This window comes from Pteropus alecto, unplaced genomic scaffold, assembly GCF_000325575.1.
Source record: "Pteropus alecto unplaced genomic scaffold, ASM32557v1 scaffold146, whole genome shotgun sequence".
NCBI lineage: Eukaryota > Metazoa > Chordata > Mammalia > Chiroptera > Pteropodidae > Pteropus > Pteropus alecto.
This window is the reverse complement of record NW_006442107.1, coordinates 13,298,140-13,321,416: the sequence shown is the minus strand read 5'-3', so window position 1 is coordinate 13,321,416 and position 23,277 is coordinate 13,298,140. Positions and strand designations below refer to the sequence as shown.

The 23,277-nt window shown below is 34.9% G+C and overlaps 1 protein-coding gene and 1 pseudogene across 5 annotated transcripts in view; one reads left to right on the top strand and one right to left on the bottom strand.

The window, feature by feature from the left end:
- The window catches only part of KIAA1328 (KIAA1328 ortholog), a 228,696-nt gene that overhangs the window by 130,426 nt on the left and 74,993 nt on the right, over positions 1-23,277 (top strand). For all 5 annotated transcript variants that reach the window (XM_025038649.1, XM_025038648.1, XM_025038652.1 and 2 more), the window contains 2 exons: positions 13,244-13,917; positions 18,644-18,751. In XM_025038649.1, the coding sequence (XP_024894417.1) occupies positions 13,244-13,917; positions 18,644-18,751 (782 nt within the window). The remainder of the gene's footprint in view (positions 1-13,243; positions 13,918-18,643; positions 18,752-23,277) is intronic.
- On the bottom strand, positions 20,579-20,943 carry LOC102892378 (annotated as a pseudogene).

Here is a 23,277-nt window from a genome sequence, read left to right as displayed (position 1 = left end):
GTCTTGTTCATTTGTGGCTTTCAGTTTAATATCTCACATATGAGTGAAATCATATGGTTCTCAACTTTTTCTGACTTATTTCACTTTGTGTGATTATCTCAGGATCCATCCATGTTGTTGGAAATAACATTAGATTATCATCAGAATTTTTAGCAGAAATCCTACAAGCTAGGAGGAAGTGGAATCAAATATTCAAACTATTTAAAGAGCGAAATTACCAGCCAAGAACGGTATATCCAGCAAAGTTATCCATTAGGTAAAGACCTTTCCAGGCATACAGAAACTGAGGGAATTTTCCACCATTAGCCTGTGTTCTTAATGTTCTTATTCACAACACTTGAAGTTACATTAGCCATAGACGTTTTTGTTTTTGTTTTTGTAGATTGTCTCTGATGGTTCTCAGTGAGGATTTCTTTATGTTTGTTGCTCAGGAGATGGCACATACTCTCGTTTTTTTCAAAGTACTTTATTCTTTTAAGCTTCTCCTCAATACTTGAAACTTTCCTTTTGCATATACTGCTTGATGTTCTTGAACCAGGATTCATGGGCATTTGGGGGATGTTAGTTGAGCATTTTCTTATACTGAAAAAAGTTTACAACATGAAAAGATAGCAAAACATAACTTTATAATGTTACACATATAGGGAACTAAGATCACTGGTGGTGGTTTCAGATGTTTGCATGTGTGCATTTTGTAAATTTCACATGGTCTAGTTCAGCTGAGTGTAGTTTTATTTGTTCATGTAGTGTGTTTCACAAAAAGAACTGTGCATAAGCAAATACGAAATTTGCAGTATGTTCAGATTATTCCCTAATATGTAAGTCATGTTAGAACAAATCTACCTTTTCAAAATAGTGTTATAATAGATTGATCTGATTCTAAATAATTAAGGTCAAGTCTTCCTAAACTAAACTGTGGTAAAGGACCAGGTTTGATTTGGAGTTTTTTGGTCCATCTCTAACAACTAAAACTTTTGTGAAATTCATTAAAAATTAAATAAATGACATAAATTTTTAATAAGTAATAGTTTCAACAGGCATAAATTATACTACAGTAAACATAATCTGAATAGATGCAATATAGGAAACAAATAATTATAAAAACCATTGAAAACGTGCATACAAGTGATTAAAACAGAGTTTTTAATATGATACGTAAGTTTGCTCCTTCTTTGGTAACCTAGGCAGGATTGTTTGCAGTGGTGATGATGATACTCACAGGTGATAATATATATTTAAACTCTTTTTCTGTTTTATTAACACTCATATTAGAGAAATCTTCTGGCAATAGTGTATTGCTAGGAATGAAAGAAGAGCTTTTAAAGCAATTTAATAGGCTCAGAACATTCATTCTTTTAACTTTTTGTCCAAAATAAAGCTAGTGATGGTATATTTTTCAGAATTTTTCTCCAGTTTTTATCATTACCATACCTGAATTTCTTCAAACACTGAGTAGATTATCTTGCCTTTGATTATTTCATTTCCTTTCAGCTGCCCACCATTTGGCTCAATGGCCATTTCCTGTATTAGGTGGGCATAAAAAATTATAGTGAAACTTTTTTAACATGGCACCATTTATACTATGGCACCTACCTAACATTTTAGCTTCGTCCATTCTTTATTAACCTGTCCATGATGCTTTGGACTACTTGGTTTACCATACATATATTTTAATAATCACTGCTCTATTCCTATTTCCCCCTTTGCCTGAAATGTCTTACCCTTCACATGCTACACATTCTTACACATATCTTTATCATTAACACACACTAATCTGTCTTCCATAATTCAGTTAGAATTTCTCCTCTACTATGAAAATTTCTCAACTTCTTCCCATCCCTACCCCCACTAAAGGCAAAACTAATCTCATTAATGCTCCTCAATTGTTTTGCACATAATATTCTTAATAGACCTTATCACATAAAATGTTTTCCTCCTTAGCCAAAATTTGAGGGCCATAAAGATTGGGACTATGACTTATCAAGCTTTGTATTTGGCAGATACTTCCAGATCTCCATCCTGCCTGCCCACCCTAAGGTGGCAACCTATACCTTTGAGTAAATAGAGGTTAATAGTGAATGTATTTTTTATAGTACTTTGTTTATATATCCTCTTCCCTTCTATTTTTAGACAAATATACAAAATTGTCGTTGAGCTACAGAGGATTTGTTAAATTCTATGTGTTTTCCATTTAATGACTTTAAAAAATTAATCATTACTCCCAAAATGTCTGTCACCTTAACCTTTTCTTCTCACGTTTAGCACGAGAACAACACCCAAAATCAGAGAACAGAAGGGAAACAAGTTTAAGTTTTTTTAATAGTTCTTGGACTGTATTTCTTTGGGAGTATCTTTTTACACATTGGATGACACCATTAATGGAAAAAGAATTTGGAGGAAAAAACACAGTTGAAAGTTTTGAAAGCCCCGATTGTCTAGAATTTCCATAAATCATTCTTCTGAACCTAATGTTCTTTATCTCAGAATATGTCAGTCTTATTTACGATATGAATCAATTATGTTAAGGCTAATTTTTATTTAATAACTCATAGGAATCTTAAGGCAGTTGCTTTTCATTCAGATATAATATAATGTCTTACAACCTGTCTGTGTGCCTATCCCTAATTCAGGTTGATACAGCACATATGTTTTGTAGTATTTCAGTTTAATTTCTTGTTTTAAAACCTTTCATGAAACATTTTATAAAATAATATGTTCTGCTTTAATTTTAAATTCTAATCTCAAAAGCAAAAGGTGCCCTTTTAATTTACTGTTTCATAGGTCCAAACTAAATAGGCATCTGGATCCCTATTTCTTATTGCTTCTGTGCAATAAAAAACATAGTTGGAATTTTTCCTGCATTTATAGACTTTTTTAAACCAACCTTTAAACACTCTGAGAAAAGGTATCTATAGAAAAAGTAAATGAATTCTGCAAAAAGTAAAATACATTTTAAAATAAGTTACCATCAGGTTCCTTGGGATACAAGTTAGGCCACTTAGCTGTTGCTACTTCTGCTTCCTCCCTATTGGCTTATTCAACAGATACTCATTAATTTAAATATCTTTTATTTATGAAGACCAGTGTCCTTGAAATATGAAGTTGAAGGAAACATTGCCCCTTTCCCAAAGTTCCATACAATATACTGGAGAGGAGCCAAATAGTATGCAAAAACCATTTATTGAGCACCTACTATTTCTTATTGTGGTACAGAAATGAAAAAAAAAATAATGATACCTTTTGAGGTCTCTACCCTGAAAGAGTGCAGTTTTCAAAAGGAGAAATGTAAATACTTACACATCACAAAGAAACATAGAGATGTGAAACAGCTAACACTTAACTGTGATGGAACAGGAAGAAATAAATACAAAAAAGGAATGAACAGAGTACTCCTGGGGAAGGCACAGCTAATCTGTGCTGAAGTAATGGGGAAAACGATAATGGAAGGAAGTGGTATTCTGCCAGATTTGAAGCCATGAGTAGAATTTTGAAAGGTAGAAAAAGGAGTTAAGGGCATGTGAGAACTAGGAAATTGCACCACTCATTTCATTTTTTATTAATTTCTAAATGAAATCTTTTGAAATCTAAATGAAAACTAAACTGGCTAATAAACGGTGTTTTAAATGACTAAGAGTTCTGATGAATCTTGAGACCCCACAGAAGGGCTAGCTCTCTAAGAGTGGCCAGCTTTCTGTGGTGAATGGTTGTCCCATCTCATCATAAGTATTTAAATTCCTTCAAAATATTTAGGACTAACCCCTAGTATACATCTGTCTTATTCATTCTTCATTTGTATATCTTTCAGATTTAGCAACCAGATAAATTAAGATGCTGATTTAAGTTCTTCAGCACGCGAGTCACATGAGGCAGTAGTGTTGTCAATCACAGAATTTTCTAGGGGAAATTGAACCAAAGGGCATTCAGTAATTTTGTAGTAGCTCTATTAGTTGATAGCTGAACATTTCCTGACTGGTATAATTTCTCATTTAACCCTTTTCTTTTCTCTCATTTCCTTGGGGTACAACCTGATCCTTGGGTTTTTCAGCTCTTAAAGACAGCATAAACTATAGAGATCATCAAACCTAACCCCCTGTTTTAGTAATAGCTAAACTGCCTAAGAGATGTAAAATGACTTGCCAAAAATAACAGAACTAAGTAACAGTACCGGAATTCTAATCAAGGTCTTTGGACCTAAACTCAAGTATACTGTCAATTATTCTGTGCTTTCTATTCATTTTTAAAGCAACTCAACAGATTCCAACTTTCAGGAAACGTAGTAATGATTAAAGAATACGAGGTTTAGCCTTTATTTGAGTCTGGTAGTTACTGTTAAAAATTTTGACAGGCCCGTGATGTACATATCCTAAGAGTTGATATTACATTTGGTAGTATCTGTTGCTAGAATTCTGTCATTTATACTTTATTGTGTGCCTGTATTCTTTTAAGTCTCATAATTATTGACTTTAATGTCTTTTAGATTTAATATTCCTAAATTGTGCTACAATCCCTATGGGAACTAGAATAAGTTATCAGAGCTTTGCAAATGCGTTTGCTACATTCTGTTATTTTTCTTTTCCATTTGATGGCCTAGGGCTTCAGCTGCTGAGCAGTGAAGAAGCTTAAACCTCTAGGGTCCATTAGATTTAACTTGTTTACTGCATTGATATCTATATGTTAAATGACAAGAGAGTTCAGGTTATTGAATAATTTAAAATTTAGCTCTAATTGGTGTCATATGACCTAGAAAAGGCCATGGATGACTCCAGGAGCATGCTGTGAATTTCTTATAAATAATTCATAAAATAGATGATTCATTTGCCTAGATCTCTTAGTAAATGCAAAAGTTTGTAAGTTATAACTGATGATATAACACCTGTAAGTATTTAGTTCATAACACTGAAAGGTAATCTACCTTGATGATCTTCTAGCAAAATCTGCCAGTATAGGAGAGTTAATTGCACTGGGGAGAATGAACATTTATTTGGGTTGAGACTTTGGCAAACCATACAGTGCAGCTGTTGCATTACAGAGCTTCTTTCAGCTTGACAACTGGTTCATGTAAGCCTGACTTTAAAAATGCAGCATGCCGTTCTGTGCCTTATTTCACATTAACCCCAAATGTTCTGGGTAATGCAATGACCTACCTCCTATACAGTAATTTAGATTTAGAAATATTTATATAGGTCTTGAATTTCTGACTTGTCAATAAAATGTAGAGCACGGGGAAATTTTGAAATTACAAAATTGAGATTTTCATTCTTATGAGGCTATCAGTGGGCATATGAAGATTGTTAATAGGGTGCTTGCCAGGATAGTAAATTACTATTTGCCATCAGAGAAATGAATACCTATAAGACCTATTGCTACTATTGACTAAACCTGTGGTTAACAACTCATAAGTACGTTATAAGTAATCACTTCCTCATCATGCAAAGGAGATAACAGCCCGTTGCAAGAAATAATAACTGCAGTTTAGTCCATGTCTTTCCTTATGGCTCTAAAGCAGAGATTGGCCAGGCCTATAAAAATGATTTGCAGAAATTTATAAAATATCATGAAGCAGTACTACAGTTTTTATTCTTAACATGTGAGAACATGGAAAAACTCTGGATTACCAAAGGAATAGTATTTGATTTTGCGTGTTCACATATATGCTTACACCCCTGCGTGTATATGTGCATATAAGTATACAAGATCCTAACCATATATGTTTATCGACATCTTTATTTTCTATGAGGTCTTCTTAAAAATATGACGTATTTTAAAAAGTTATCTTAAAGATTTAGGAAACCTTCTGACTCAGAAATTTGCTCTCACTATCAGAAAATTCTTCATTGTGTTTAAACTCTCTCTCACACTTTCTAAAACCTTAAACATTCCTCCTTGGTGTTTTTTTGTTTGTTTGTTTATAAATCCTGTCATTGGCCTCTATTTATCCAAGAGACATTATATTCTAATTCTGCGATAAACCAAAAATGATTGTATTTTCTCTTCATCTTTCTTTTGTGCTGTGAACCCCATAGTGTACCATGTCAAAGACTTTATTGGCTTCATTTCTGTCACTTTTAGAGTCTGAAGATGTAGTCAAGGATTATGGTACCTTTTGTATAAGACAAACCTTAATATGCTACCATTTTGAACTCAGCTTTATCTATTATCCATAGATGATTTTACTGTCTAAACTTTTATATAATTTGTTTTTCCTGCCTAGCTGTATTCTTCTGCATGCTTTTCTGAATATCATCCTATTCATTTTTGATTCAGCACTCCAACTCATTCTCATCACACAGAAAACATGTAAATAGATTAGCACATCGCAAGTCATATTGTTCAGTTTGCTTATTGGGTTTTGAGCATATCTTAGCATATTCATAGAATTCTTTAATTGGAAGGGCACTGAATGTAATCATCAAGGTCGATTGGCAAACTGGCAGGCCAAATCCAGCCCACCGCATGGTTTTGTACAACTTATGAGCTAAGAAATTGTCTTTAACTCTATTAATGTTTGCGGAAAAAAAGAATATTCCATGAAATGGGAACATTAATGAAATTCAAATTTCAGTTTACATGAATAAAGTTTTACTGTAACAGTCATTTATTTATGTAGTATCTCTTCCTTTCACATTGCAAAAGCAGAAGTGAGTAGTTATGGCAAAAACCATATGGACCGAAAAGTTTAAAATGTTTATTATCTGGCCATTTACAGAAAAATTTTGCTAACCCCTCCTGCATAGCTATGAAAGTGAAAAAAAAAATTACAGCCATGTGCAGCACCATATATGAACTTCACACGTATAATGTTGGGTGAAAGAAGGCAGACACAAAAGGATATATATCATATGATTCCATTTATACCTTAAAAATAAAAAGGTAAACCTGAACCCTAGTGAGGACATTGAAGCAGGGAAGTATTAAGCAAAGAAGTTATTCCTATAAAAGTCAAGATGCTCATTCCCTTTGAGAAGAGAGGTAGAGTAGTCTTGTGCAGAGCCATTAAGGGTCTTCTGTGTATAAGCAGTGTTCTGTTTCTTGGGTAATGGTTACATGAGAATTGCCTTGTGATTATTCACTGAACTGATTATGTTTGTTTAGTTTACATTTCTATGTTTATTGCATTTCATATTAAAGAATTTTTTTTTAATGTACAGCATGGAGTAATGGAAGACTAATGATTTGAAGAGAGACATATTCCCATGTCTCACATACAGTGTTGATGTGACCTTGGGAAAATTGTGTCGATTCACTGAATTTCATTTTCTCATCTGTAAAATGTTAATTATAATAACATTTTACAGAGTTGTTGTTTAGAATTATAGGTCAACTATATAAAACATTTAGCATAGTATGTAGTAAACTCTTAAGAACAGCCAAGTAACTGAGTTTTCTGGGAGCGTGTTCTGCATTCAGTGGTCAGTGAAGGTGACCATTGAGAGCCAAATTCTCTCATCAGAAATAATTTGCATAAAGTTGTCTTCCCTGACCTTCGTTTTTCATTTCTCATCTTTGGTCCTTTAAAAATTATTTTGAATTATTCAAAGGTATTGGTTTCAACAAGCACTTCACAAAATAAGATTTTACACTGCCCGCCCCGCCCCCCCCCCCACACAGATGGGCTAAAAATGAAAAGACCTACACTACCAAATGTTAGTGTGAATATGAAGCATGTGGGACTCTTTTACTTTGTTAGTGGGAATATAAAATAAAAAAACCACCTTGGAAACCTTATTATCTCTTTCTAATAAAGTCAAACATAGGCCTACCGTGGGCCCAAGAGAAATAAGTGCATGTGTCTAAAAAAAGACTTGTATGAGAGTATTTGTGGAAGCATTCATAATATTCCTAAACTAAAAACAATATAATCCAATAAGAGAACAGATAAACAAATTTTGCTTATTTTCATGTAATAAAATACAACATAAAATGAATGGACTATAGATATACACAACAACATAAAAGCTCAAAAACTATATTGAGCTTAAGAAACAAGCCACAAAAGAGTATCTTACTTTATGATTTTATTTATACGAAGTTCATCCTGGGCAAAAGGAATCTATGGTCATAGAAACAGAATAATGGTTACCCCTGCAAATGTGAGGATGTGGTACAGATTAGAAAGGGCACAAGGGAACTTTCTGGGGTAATATATAGTAAAGGGAACTGTCCTTTAACTTGATCTGGGTGATGATTACACAGGTATATGCAAATTGTAATACTTCATCAAGCTGTATACTTAAGATCTGTGCATTTTATTAAATAGAAATAATACCTCCATTTTTAAAAAACCTATTGGTTTCTAATTAGGTGTTTGAAAATTTTATAGCAGTTTGGGGTTTGTTGTTGGTTTAAGCCTTAGATAAAAGAAGTTATATTTGTAAATATCACATAGAAACATGAAACATTTCCACATGTGGTGGTTAAAAATTGGGATGGATATCTCAGCTGCACAGAGATCTTCCCCGAGAAGCAAGGGGTCCCAGCCCAGGCTCCCCAGCCCAGATCCAGTGCCAGGAAGAGAAATCCTCATAACTTTTAGTTGTGAAAACCAGCGGAGATTGTGACTGAGTGATGTGGAAGGCTGCTAGGGAGTCCCAGGCATTCCTTTTAAAGGACCCATTCATAGATTTATTCATGGGTGAATCACTTACTCTGAGCTCCAGCACTGGGACAACAGCTCTAAAGGCTCCAGGGACATATGGGGAGGGACTGAATTGTCTGACTTCAGGGCAAGCACTGGGGCAGAGCAGTTTTCTCCCAGACAGAAGTGCTGCTGGCAAAAGCTATTGTTCCTTTGTTGAAACCTCCCACCATCCAGCCTGCACAGGCAGGCAGGTGCCTTATCTGAGTCTCTATCATCCTGGCTAACACCATTTTCCCCGCCCTGGTGATTTCCTGAGACCCCACATCACCCAACTTTGGGCCCACCTAAGCAACTACCAATGGCTTTTCCATGCAAATGGCCTGTCTTGACTCATGCTGCAGGTTTTCCTAAAATCTTTCAAAAGTTCACAAACCCCAAACTAGTAGCATCTGGTCTCAGTGTACCCCATACCTCTTGCTAAGCAGTCCCAAACCCAACATTAGTGGCAGCTGGCCTCACTTCACAGCTTAGCCTCTCTCAGGCACCTCCAAGTCCAGCACAATTGGCAACCATCTGCAGATCACTTTGTAGCTCATACCAAATGACTGTGCACAGGCAGCAGTGCACAGGCAGCTACTGACCTTGGCTGCATCAAAATCCCTCCCAAGAGGTCCTAGAACCAACACCCGTAGTGGCCAGCTTCAGACAACACAGGAGTACTCCGCAAACCACCTCCACAAACAACAAACCTGAAGGGCAGACTAGGTAGGCACTAGAGCCCTGCTAGAGCACATCCTGCTCTGTACAGTCAGCCCCTGCACAACAGCTTCTCCACTGTAGTCACAGCCAGTGCTCACAACCGATCCATCTGAGGGTCAGTCCCTCCCATTGACATGCCAACAGCAATCGAGGCTTAATTACAAGAAGACACACACAACCCACACAAGGGACCCACTTGGAGTACCCGGCTCAGGTGACCAGGAAGACTGAGCCACTAGGCCCCACAGGACACCTACTACAGAAGGCCAGTCCACTAAGATTGGGAGACACAGCGGCTCTACCTGTTACATAGAAACAAACAGGGAGGCAGCCAAAACGGAAAGACAAAGAAACATCCCAAATGAAAGAACAACAGAGCTCCAGAAAAGAACCAAACAAAATGGAGACGAGCAATCTACGAGACAGAGAAGAACCCAGTAATTACACTTCTGGGTATTTATCTGAAGAAATTCAAAACGTTAATTCAAAAGGACATGTGCATCTGTATGTTAATTGCAGCATTATTACACTAAGCAAGATATGGAAGCACCTAAGTGTCTGTCAATAAATGAAGACGTGGTGCACATATACAATGGAATATGTCAGCTGTAATTGAAACATTTTTAAATTATTTTAAAAAATATTGAGGCAGGAGAGTGATAATAATAGTAGTAGTAATAAGAAGAAGAAACATTATTAACACTAACTTTATATTAACCACTATCCAAAGCACTTTACATAAATTATCTTATCCTCACAACAACCCTGAGAAGCAGTGTGAGATGTAAGGGTGAGATCGACATCTTTCATGTGAAGGAGGAAGATGAAGAATCCCTTCATTATCTTAAGCAATGCAACTCTGGCCCACCTTGCAAACCTTACTGTAGCAAAATTAAGATAGATAACTGAACTCATTCTTTTTAGAAGACAATTTAGAGGTAATTTGTTATAACTGAACATGCCCTTTGACCTTCTCATCCTCACCTCCTTTCCACCCCTACACATGCCCCATGTTTTCCTTGAAAGAGGCTTTGGTAAATGTAAAGGGTTTTTTTTGTTTTTTTGTTTTTTTGTTTTTTTGTTTTTAATTCTGGTGAATTAGTACCCTTATAAATTGGCACCCTTGAAATAACTGCCTGTCTCACCACCACATTCAATTTGGAGGTAGATGCTGTTTGTAATCCATTTTACTGATGAGGAAACTGAGTGTCAGGCAAGTTGAGTAATATGCTATATTTTTTATTGCTGTGTAACAAATTACTACAACTTAGCATTTTAAAACAATGCACATTTATTATTCAGTTTCTGTGGGTCACAAGTCTGGCATAGCCTTGTTGGGTCCTCTACTCAGATTCTAAGAAGGCTACAATCAAGGTGTCAGCTGGGCTACATTCTAATCTGGACCTCTAGGTCCTCTTCCAAGCTCACATGGTTGTTGGCAGAATTTAGTTTCTTGCGTCTATGTGATAGGTGTCTCGTTTTCTTGCTAGCTGTAGGCTGGAAACTGCCTTTTGTTCAAGAGGTCATTGCCCCATGACCCTCTCCAGTGGCCCTCCCATAACATGTTAGCTTATTTTTACAAGGCCACCCTGAGGAGGGCAACAGACCCTCTTTTGAAGTGCTTACCTGGTTAGGTCTTGTGCACACAAGATAATCTTTCTTTTTATTAATTTAAAGTCAGCTGATTAGGAGCCTTAGTTACATCTGGGAAATCCCTTTTGCCATATAATGTAACATAATCACATGGTCGATATCTCATTATAGTCACAAATCCTACCCATACTCAAGGAGTGGAGATAACACAGGGTGGGTATCTTGTGGACCATCTTAGAATTCTGCTTGCCAACATGCACACTCACACATCAGCCAACTGGCAAAGCAGTGTTATCTATGAGCAAATCATGTACAAACTCATTAAGTTGCACTACCTCTCAAAAACTACCAATAAAATTTTAGAAATATTCCAAATACCTGACATTTGTGAATAATTCAACAATCAATACCATTAAAGTAAGTGTCGGCTATGTCAATACCTAAAAATGCACATATGTAAATAATGTTAAGGAACAAAAATGAGAATATAAAATAACATTATGTTAATATATGTATTAAACTATATGATATAAAACAGTTTACTTAAGTTCCTGGACGTTTCAAAAATGTATCTGTCATTTTTAAAGTATAATAATTTATAAAATGTTTACTATACAAAGTAGCAGATGACAAATGTTAAGTATTTGTGTTGACAGTGCTGTGGAAGTTCAGAGTAGGGAAGAATAATGTGGACTTGAGTTTCCCTTTAGTTGTAAGGTTAATTTTTTTTATGAGGTACTTTATCATAAATTTCGCCCTAGGACTAATTCCTTTTCTGTACCTTGTAATCTGCTCAGTGGCATCTGCTCAGTGTACATGATTGCACATCTTCTTGAAGAGGCCCAAGTCTTTTCAGATGTGGCTCATTCTCTTTTAAATGACCTTCTTTATAATAACTTTGGAAACTCAAAAATCTTAAGAATCATTGTAATAGCCCTCTTTCATCATAGGATAGGAAACGGTGTTGCTATGTATCTCTGTTAGTTGAAATTTTTTTTTACCAGTCAGTTCATCATTTTCAACTATTGCAGAGTAAATTAATGGGATTTTTTTCCCCTTCTGCTAGAGAGCTCCATTATTTATTCTATGTCTCTAGAATAAGTAAACATTTCAATTCTTTATGAATTAGTTCTTCTCTGAATAGAAGTTGTAGACTGAATAATGGTCCCCCCAAATATGTCCATGTCTTAATTCCTGGACCTGTGAATGTCATATGGTACAAAGGGCGTTGTATGAAAAGAGACTTTACAGATATGATTAAGGATCTTGAGATGAGGAAATTACTCAGAATTACTTGGGTGAAACTGATGTAATCAAAACAGTCCCCAGAAGAGGGATACAGGAGTCAGACATCCCATGATATAGACTGGTGCTTCTCAAATTGTCGACCCATAGAAGCAGCAGCATTACCTAGCAACTTGTTACAAATGCAGATTCTACAACTCTGCTGTAGACTTACTGAATTGGAAACTCTTGGGATGAAACCAAGCAATTCACATTTAACAGGCCCTCCAGGTGATTCTGATACATGTTAAAGTTTGAGAATCACTCATCTAGACTGTTTTGCTCTCCCTGGTAGAACAGGGTTGAGGCAAAAATGCTAGGAAAGCTCCTCTATTGGCCTGTCAAAGGTGATTTGCAACTGCTTCCTCTGCCTGAGTTTTATTAGACTATAATCATTTGAACAGCTTAATTGAAAAATCGCTTATGTTTATAGCTGAAATTAAATATGTTTTGTATTTAAATAACTGCTTTTGTTTAGAATCCTATTTTGTTGAAAGTGGTTGGTTTTATCTCTATGCTGTAAAGATATTAATAAAAATTCATCAAATTTCTAGCGCTAACTAACATCCTATTTAGCATAAGGTGAAATGTTTTACATCAAATCTCATGCTGTGTAATGGCCAATCAAAGGATATTTCAAAGAGTTTTTAAGGTGGTTAAGTGGATTTCTTGGCTTAGAAATTCAAAATTAAACATTTTAAGACATTAACATTTAATGCTTTTGCCTTGTCTCAAAGTTGATTTTATGTAACACTCATTATTGGAAACTCCTGAAATCTTGCTTAAGCAACAAGTAACAACATTTTCTTTTTCTCATCCTTACAGAATTACTGAAATCTAGATTGTTTGAAAACAGATTTAGCTTTGTGGCACATGTCTGTTTAGCTGTGTAAATACTATCATTTATTATTTAAGACAAAACAACAGCTCTGTTTCAGTAAAAATATATAATTGATTTCTGAAAAGCCAAACGAAAGAACTCATTTCATTATGCTCTTATTTGACAAGTGATCTTGTGGTTCCTTTTAGGCAACCAATAGGAAAAGTACTCTCCGGTCTTCATCTATGGAACTGGATGGTTCCTACTTGAGTGTAGCCAAACCACAAACCTACTCTCAAACCAAGCAAAGGCCTAAGTCTGCAAACCAGGACTCAGCTTCAGAATCTCTTGTGGAGTTCAGGAATAATTCTTTGAAACCAGCAGCCCTTCATTATCCCAAAGAGAACCTAGAGAGAGTGACATCAGAGACCAGAACATGTAATTATGGATTCCCAGGGAAAAAAATAGTAGATACAGTCCCTACAGAGAAAGTTCCACCAGAGGAAATGAAGATGAGGGAATGCCAGCACCTTAAGCCTACTACATCTAGTCTGTGTTGTGGTCGTAGACCTTCTGAAAATGCAGATCATGTTCATGTTAGCCATCCTACAGATGTGGCACCTCAATATTCCAAGACACATCCGGAATCATGCCGTTATTGTGGGCTTTCCTGGGCATCTCTGATGCATGGCCAAGGGGTACTGCAGCCTAGTGAAACTGATTTCAAAAAGCAACTTTCAGAAGATAGAAGGCAGCAACTTATGCTTCAAAAAATGGAGCTGGAAATCGAGAAGGAGCGCCTTCAGCACCTGCTAGCCCAGCAGGAGACAAAGCTTCTCCTAAAACAGCAGCAGCTTCATCAGTCTCGACTAGATTACAGTTGGTGAGTCCTTCCTGTTCTTTCAGCAATGTCTGTAGCTTGAAGAACACAGTATAAAATGAACACAATATAAACTGCTGTTACTATAAAAATGTATGGGAACAGAAGTTCCTCGTGATCTAGGCTTGTTCACGATACATACCAATTATGGCTACTAAGTAAACTCCACTGTCATCTCTGGAAGACTTGAAAGATTACCTTCTTCTAAAATGTTAGCTTAGAATATTTACTTAGCAATCCAGTGTAATTTTTGCTGGATTCCAAAGACAGTATTTTTAGATGATATTACCATTACATTGTAGAGAATATTATCCATTAAGTAAAAGCTTGAGATTTCAGGATGTGGAATTAGATTGTAAAGAAGTGTGATTAGCTATCATTATTCCATATTTATGTCTATCCACCATAATATAAAATACAATAAATGATGGGCTCTTTCTAAATTCAACCTTTTCCTGTTCAATAGCCAATTCTTATAGACTTAACCACACTTAAACTGTTCTTTCCTTAACAATTCATCTCTAAGAACAGTGTTTCAAAAGCTAAATTGCTATTTTGGTCTTATATAGTTTAGCATAATTTTACATGCAGAGTCGTAAAATTTGCTGACTTAATTTTTTCAAGCAAAATTAGTAATAAATCAGTTATATTTGAAGCACAATAAAATATGCCAGTTATATCTTTTAAAAATTTCAAGTTTTCATATGTATTTCATACATGTATACACACACATATATATATCTACACACACACACACACACACACACACACACATCCCTGCCACATCCTCCGTGGTCAGACATACCATTTCCACTTTGTACAAATTCTTATTAGACACATACATCCTATACAGACACACTTAGGACTAGTATTTTTTTTCTTTTCCTTTGAGTTAATGGTCTTTCATTACTGATTCTGCCTAATATTTTTTAGATTCTAAGTTTTTTTAAAGTCCCATCTTCACATTTTTCCTTAAGTATAATACAGTAGTTCTCACTTATCTTCAGTTCCACTTTCCTCAGTTTTAGTTACCTACGGTCAATCATAGTCCAACAATATCAAATGGAAAATTCCAGAAAAAAAAATTCCTAAGTTTTAAATTGCACACTGTTGTTAGTAGTATGATGAAATCTTTCGCCATCTTACTCCTTCCCACTCCAGATGTGAATCATCCATTCCTCTGGTGTATCCACACTGTATATACTCCCTGTTATTAGTCACATAGTAGCCTTCTCAGCTATCCAGTCTACTCTCACAGTATCACAGTGCTTATGTTCAAATAACCCTTAATAATTTTACTTAGCAGTGGCCACAAAGCACAAGTGTAGTGATGCTGGCAATTTTGATATGCCAAAGAGAAGCCAAAAGTGCTGCCTTCAAGTGATAAGTTATGTATGTATAGGAAAAAAATAATATATATAGGTTTTAGTACTAGCCATGGTTTTAGGCATCCACTGGGGGGTCTTGGAAGTATCTGCCATGGATAAGGGGAAGAGGGACTACTGTACTTAGACTTCTTGGAATCAAAAGTGGTCTTTCTCTATGATCAGATAGTTCTATTCTTCATTGTTGAAATCTGGAGGCTTTTTAAGTAAGTAAAAATGAAGCCTCTTCAAGATTGTCACCAAAGTCTGAAATATTGCTTCAATTTTATGACACCAAATGCTGATTCTCCAATAAATGTGTAGTCTCTCATGAGAACTTCATTCAACAAATATTTATTGAATGGCTATGATATGTGAGAAATGGTTCTAGGTACTTGGGATAGAAAAATGAATCAAACGTGGTCTTTAAAGAAGGCACAGTCTAGCAGGAGAGAATAGATAAGTTTAGAATAGGCATCATGTTCATTTGAACATCTTTGTCTATTCAAACAATGCTGCATAATAATAATAAATTCTTCATTGTTCTCTTGATCATCCTACCTTAGATGAGAGAGCTATGAAACACAGTGTTTGAGCAAGTTTTATGTATGTATAAATTGCAAAAATGTACACACACACACACACACACACACACATATATATATATATTCTGTAGAGATTTTTATAAACTTTTTATTTTGAAATAATTATAGATTAACAGGACATTGCAAAAATATACAGAGGGGGCCCATGTACCCGTCACCCAGTTTTCCCCAATGGCTACTTATTACATAGCTATAATACACTATCAAAACTAGTAAACTGGTACAATGTGTGTATAGTTCTGTCATTTTATCGCATGTAGATTTGTGTAACCACCACCACAACCCAAATACAGAACCAAGATTTCCTTTGTACTACCTCATTAGAGGTGCCCCACCCACTTCTGTCACCACCATTTCTAATTTCTGGAAACTGCTAATCTGTCATCTATTTCTAAAGTTTTATCATTTTGAGAATGTTATATAAATGGAATTATATAGTACATGAACTTTTGATTTTTTTTTTTTCACTCAGTATAATGCACTAAAGAGCCATCTAGGTTGTTGCATACATAGTACCTTTTGATTGCTGAGTAGTATTCCATGATATGGTTTGAGAATGATTTGTTTAAGCTTTCATCTATTGAAGGACAATATGGTTGTTTCCCATTTTGTCACAAATAGAGCTGCTATGTACATTCTTATACCAGTTTTGTGTGAACTAAGGTTTTCATTTCCACACATGAAAGCTAGGAGTATGGTTGCTAGACCGTATGTTAAGTGTATATTGAGTTTCCTGAAACACAGTATACATTTAGCTTATAATCAGTTTATAATACCTTCCCACAAGCAATATATAAGAGATCATTTCTCCACATCCTTGCTGGCATTTGGTATTGTCACAAATTTTTATTTTACTGTTCGAATATGTGCATAGTGATATTTCATTGTGGTCTTAATTTGCATTTCTGAGTTGTGTCCTCTTTTATTTCTGATTTTATTTATTTGAGTCTTTTCTTCTTAGTTTTGCTAAAAGTTTGTCTATTTTGTTTATCTTTTCAAAAAAACCAGCTCTTAGATCTTTTCTATTGGTTTTCTATTCCATTTATTTCTGCTCTGATCATTGTTATTTTTCTTTCTGCTAACTTTGAGCATAGTTTATTCTTTTTCTAGATTTTTAAAGTGTAAAATTAGAGTTTTTTTGAGATCCTTCTTTTTTATCTTTTTTCTTAATGTAGACATTTATTGCTTTAAACTTCCTCTTAGAACTGCTTTTGCTGCATCCTATAAGTTTTGGTATGTTGCATTTCTATTTTTATTTGTTTCAAGGTCTGTTTTTGTTTCCCTTTTGATTTATTCTTTGATTCATTGGTTGTCCAGGAGTGCACTGTTTAATATGCACTTATTTATAAAATTTTTCAGTTTTCCTCCTGTTATTGATTTCCAGTTAGATACCATTGTGGTTGGAAAAGAATACTTGGTATGATTTCTGTCTTCTCAAATTTATAATAATTGTTTTTTGACCCAACATGATCTCTCTGGAAAATATTCTTTTTATACCTGAGAAGAATATTTATTCTGTCCCTGCTGGATGGAATGCCTATATATGTCTGTTAGGTCTAAAGTATAGCTCAAGTCCAATGTTTCTTTAATATCTATATGATCTATTCATTATTAAAAGTGGGTATTGAAGTCTCCTACTATTATTATATTGTTTTCTAATTCTCTCTTCAGATCTGTTAGTATTCAGGGACTCCAATGTGGAGTGCATACATATTTACTGTTATTATCACCTCTTGATGAATTAACCCCTTTATTATTCTATAGTGATTTTCTTTATCTCTTTACAAGTTTTGATTTGTCCGTTTTTTTCTTATGTAAATATAGCTACCTCTGCTCTCTGTGTTCACCTACCTACCTACCTACTGGTGTGTCACTATCAAATGTTATTATTAAACTCTAAGTTCCTAGGGGGTAATTAATCTACATATTTCTCTTTGTATATCACTGTGCTTACTTGCAATTGTATAATATCTTTTGAAAATGATGGAAATAATAATACTGTTTTAACAATATGTTTTTTATTGATTTTTTACCTTTTCATGGTTTTTGTTTCATAGTTAAAGAATACAGTTTTATGGGTCTCATTTCTAAAAATGAACACTAGAACATTTCTAAAAAAGTGAGAGAATGGGTAGTAAGGGTCATATATTTGGTGCCAGTGAATAACTGCCAACCAGACTTCCGGTAGAAGAACATACTAAGTTCAATTGCTTTTCCTTCTCTGTTGAGAATGGGATTAAGTTAGCATTGATGGATAGAATTTCTTCCATTTCTTTTGGGGGTATTTTTGTGATCCAGATAAAATGTTGGTTAGTGACATGTAGCCCCAGCTTTTTGAATTGTCAGTATGAGAAGTTAGTGCCACCTTTGGATATGCTGGGTAAGTTCAGTTATACTTAGTGTTACTAGAACTTCTATTTAGACTCTGGTGATCAAAATATACTTGCTTAGCAGTGGATAGAGAGAAGCTTTAAATTTCTAGAGAGGAAATTCAAAGTGCTCCTAAAGCATCTGCAATATTGAGTTTTTAAATGCTATTCTAACCAACTCAGTTTTTTATAAATAAAGAAAATTCAAACTCTTGTGAAACTGATTTGTGTTTATGTGTATTTAGGAAGTACCCATTTATTTTTGACATATTGAGTTTTAATTTGAAAATAATTGCTGAGAGTCTAGCCAGAAGAGAATGGTCTTTCAATGCTTACCATTCAGTTTCTTAGGTTCCACAGGTTTAGAAATTCTCTGAATTTATTTTTACAGGTTAAGAACTCAAGCTGTCTTTAAGTCAAGAGAACTGGTTGCTGATAAAGAGCTTACTAAGCCCCGAGAGCTCAACCTGGATATGAATGGGAGTAACTCTGGACCAAGGTAAACTTGAGTGGTGGGTCAAGGCAAGAATATGTAGGATACAGATAATATATTTGGTATATATTTATAGCTCCATATTGGTGAATCCAGTTTTCTGATCACATATATTTAAATAAATACATTCTCATTATAAAATTTTGAATTATATAGAAAAGTGTAACAAAGAAAATAAAAAATATTTATATTCCTCCATTCAGAGACAATCCTTTGAGCCCCTATCTATTTTTCTTTTATAATTATACTATATTGAGTAATAGAGATTATGCTTATAAAGAATTTTACTTTTTGATTTTTTCACTGTATCTGATATCATTAAAATTTTACAAAAATATATTAATTCACTGAACAGGTATTTATAGTATGACATCTATGATTCAGTATTTATCTATAAGCTTGTTGTTGTATAATACAGGATTTTATTTTTATAAATTATGCCTTGAAGACCATTTCTGTAATGTAAATTATTTACTTTATCTGTACCTTTGTCCTTGGTATAGATTCCTGTAAGTAGACTGCTAGCTCAAAGTGTATATGACTTTAAGATTCTTGATTTACATTGACAAGTTGCTTTCCATAAATGTTAAATCAATTTACACCCCCAAAGCTATGTCCAAGAATTCTCTCTTCATGAAATTTGAAGAACTTTTGGCTATTGTTTTTTAGCTGTATGTATATTTTCCCTATTCTTTCCTCAGCTCTTTTGGGACTACATTTACTTGTATATTAGACCTTTAGAAATTACACTACAGGTTCCTGACTCTGCTAATTAAAAATATTTTTTCTTTATTTTTTATATTGAATAATTTCTATTTCTGTATCCTCAAGTTTGTTCATCAACTCTCATGTTGTTTAGAGTGATTTTCAAAAATTTCAGACATTGAGTTTTTCAGTTTTAGGATTTCCTTTTGGGTCTTTCTTATAATTTATATTTCTCTGCTGAAATTTCCTGTTTTATTCATTATAAGCGTATTTTTGAAAATACTTGTCTGCTAGTTCTAACACCTGGTTCATCTTGGGGGGTTCATCTCCATTGGTCAACTTTTCTCTTGAGTATTGGTTATGTTTTCTTGTTTCTTTGTATGTTTAGTAATTTTGGATTGTTTCTTAATTATGAATGACTCTAGAATTCAGTTACATAACGTTGACTCTAGAACAAAGTTAATTTTTTGTGCTGGCAGGCAGTTAACTTGGGTGAACTCAAATTTCAAACTATCTCTCTTGAATAAGTAGCAGTGAAAATTATTGTTGAGTTATTTTAAATTTACTTGGGATGCTTGAATCTTCCCAGTTCATATGCAGTACAAGGTCAGCCAGAACTGTCAGGGTTGTTACATAGAATTTGAGTCTTTCATTCTTTCTCTCTCTCCTCTCCAGGATTTTACCCTTTTCAACTGCTTCAGTCTACCCAGACTCTGCCCTCTGGTATTTTAAGCAAGCCCTTCAGCTAAAGGCCACTAAAAAAAAAAAAAAAAAATAAAAAAATTGGAAACTCTCCCAATGATACTGTCTTCTTTCAAGTACTGACCTTCATTTTGTTTCTGCTTGCTTTTGACCACTCTTCAGTGCCTCAAGAGTCCTTTTTTTTTTCCTCCCAGAGTTTATAGTTTGTTTCTATAGGAGCTACTCAAGCCATTTTTAGAACTAGAACCCAATACTAATTTTAGCACAATTTTGCCATAATTTCTCTTTTTAATTGTGGTAAAAATGCATAACATAAAATTTATCATCTCAACCATTTTCTGGTGGACAGTTTAGTAGTACTAAATATGTTCACTATATTGTCCACCCAATCTCTAGAACTTTTTTTTCCCAGAGTTCAGCTTTTTATTGAACATATTACAAAAGAGGCTTAGTCAAAAGACCAAAGCCGCTATCGTCATCGGACTCCTCAGATTCTTCTTTCTTTACTTCCACTTTCTTCTCCTCAGCTGGGGCAGCAGCAGTGGAGGGGACTGGACCTCCTGCTGGTACAGTACCAGCTGCTGGAGCAGGTCCACCAGCCCCTACATTGCAGATGAAGCTTCCAATACTGACATTGGCCAGAGCCTTGCAAACAAACCCGGCCAGAAAGATTCAACATTTACACTGGCTGCTTTAATGAGGGCATTGATTTTATCCTCTGTGACCATCACCTCATTGTCATGCAGGATGAGAGCCAAGGAGATTCAGGCGAGCTCTGAGATGGAGGCCATGGTGCAGGCGGTGCTGGGGAAGCACTGCTGGGTGCGGTGCTAGTCACTGCATGAAGTGAGGGCCTCGCTCCCAGTGCGGCCTCAGCTTCCTTGGAAGGACCGAGCGCCTTACCAGGCAGCTGAGGAAAGCATCCAGAACTTTTTTATGTTACAACACCCAAACTATACGCATCAAATTCCTCCCCATTTCAACCCCCCTACCAGTTTCCACTCCAGAAACAAGAAATTTTAACTCCTTTCCTTTCCTAAAGTATTTCCTCTTTTATCTGTTTCTTCTAATGTTTATATCCATATTTCTGAATAATAGATTTATGTAGGCATTAGTGTTGACTTTCTGCTAACAAAAGGATAGTTTACCTCACACAGATAACCATCTTATGGCTCTTTTTCTCTCCCTATTATTCCTTTTCTTTTCTTCTCCCTCTTTCTCTCCCCCACATTCTCTAACATATATAGTGGCACACATGCTACTTCCTTCCTTCTGTTCTCTCAATATTGCTATATCACAATATGCTTACAGTAAGACCTTAGATATTTTATACACAGCTGAGCTGCGTATTATATGATTATTAGATTTAGTTTTTATGTAATAATTTGTTTTCTTTAAAATTTAGAAATGCCTTATTTTCTATGGCCTCATTCATTTATTAAATCACTCGAATATTTATAAAGTTTCCCACCAGATGCTTGGTACATTCTAAACTTTGGGGCATATAACAGTACACAAAACACAAAACTTTCTGGCCTTTTGCAACTTATTTTTTCATGTTTTGTCATTCCCAGATTCACCCAGGAATTATAATTCTCTAAACAACTTCAGATACATTAGTTATTCTATCGTGTCTCTTCATTGCTTTCATTTGTTGCAATTTTTCCTCTTTTCTTTTTTCTTTTTCTTTTTCTTTTTTTTAAAGCTATCTTTCCTAGATCCCTTTATAATCCCTCACTAGTCTGAATTGGTTATTCTCTAGGCTCCCTGTCTAAAGATTCATCATGAAATTTCCCTTATACATCATCTTGGAAATTTTTTTACTTTTCTGGATTATAGTCCCCTTTTGTTGGGTCACATGTTGTCCTCTTTTTGGTTTATACTCATCTTTTAGAAACATGTCCTTCAATGGCTTACTGAGAAAAAGAACAAAGGCAGTAATTTTTTGAGACCTCATACCTCCAAAAAATGTCTTACGTCTATCTTCACACTTATTGTATAGCTTAGCTGGATCTAGAATTCTTGGTTGGTAATTATTTTTCCTCAGAAGAAATTGAAGGTTGTGTTTTATTATCTTCTAGTTTTTGCTACTATTGAGAAATTTGGTATAGAATCTTGTCTTTCTCTGCATTATTCTAAAAATTAATGCCAATGTTCTGGACCTTTTTTCATTTATTATGCTGAGTAATCAATGGATTCTTTCAAGTGGGAAACTTCCTTCAGTTTGGGGAAATTTTTGTCAGTTTTCTTCATTTTTTAATATTATTTTTATATTTTTTCCTTCCAGAAGTCTATTAGTCAGATGCTGAGTCTCTTGGAATCATCTCTCATTTATTTCTTTTTCTCTCCTAGCTTTCATATCTGTTCCTTTTTTTCCAGTTTCTAAAAGATTTCCTATACTTTATTTTTCAATACTTCTGTTAAATTTTTAACTGCAGTAATTTCCAAGAACACTTTATTCTCTGAATGTCTTTTTTTTTTTGTATAAGAATCTGCACTTGTTTTATATATGCAATATTTTTTTCCTATCTCTGAGGATATTAGATTTTGAAGTTTCTTTTTTCTATTGTCTCTATTTTCACCAAACTCAAGTTTCTTTCTTCCACAGATGTCTGATGATCCATTTATATTTACAAACAAAGTAGTGAGAAGCTACTGAATGCTCTTAGTATAGAGGAGCAGGGCTTGTCAACTGATAGACTTCACTGTGAGGTAATCAGGTAGGAATCCTGGCGACACTCTTTTAGTATCTGTAGGTCTTTTCTCTTGGGGTGTTCAGTTTCTCTAGGGATAAATCTTTTGCCTGGGTGGGAAGGAGGGATGGGAGCATTATGTAAACTTGCCTGCCAATATCGAGAGCCTAGTAGAGGAAGAGGACTAGGACCCAGCACGTATTATATAGACTTTCACTTAATACCCTTTTAACTATATGGTATTTCTGCCCTCAACTGTAATTTAGGTCCCCAAGATGGAAGTCATTCTGATTCAGCTTCTCCAGAGGAGTAAACTTCCAGTCTTCTCAGGGTGAGGAAAGATAGTTGACTGGCTCTAGAGATAAAGGAGGGCGTCTTGGATATTTTATTGCTATACAGACTTTTAATCAGCCATGCTTACAGTCCCCCTGC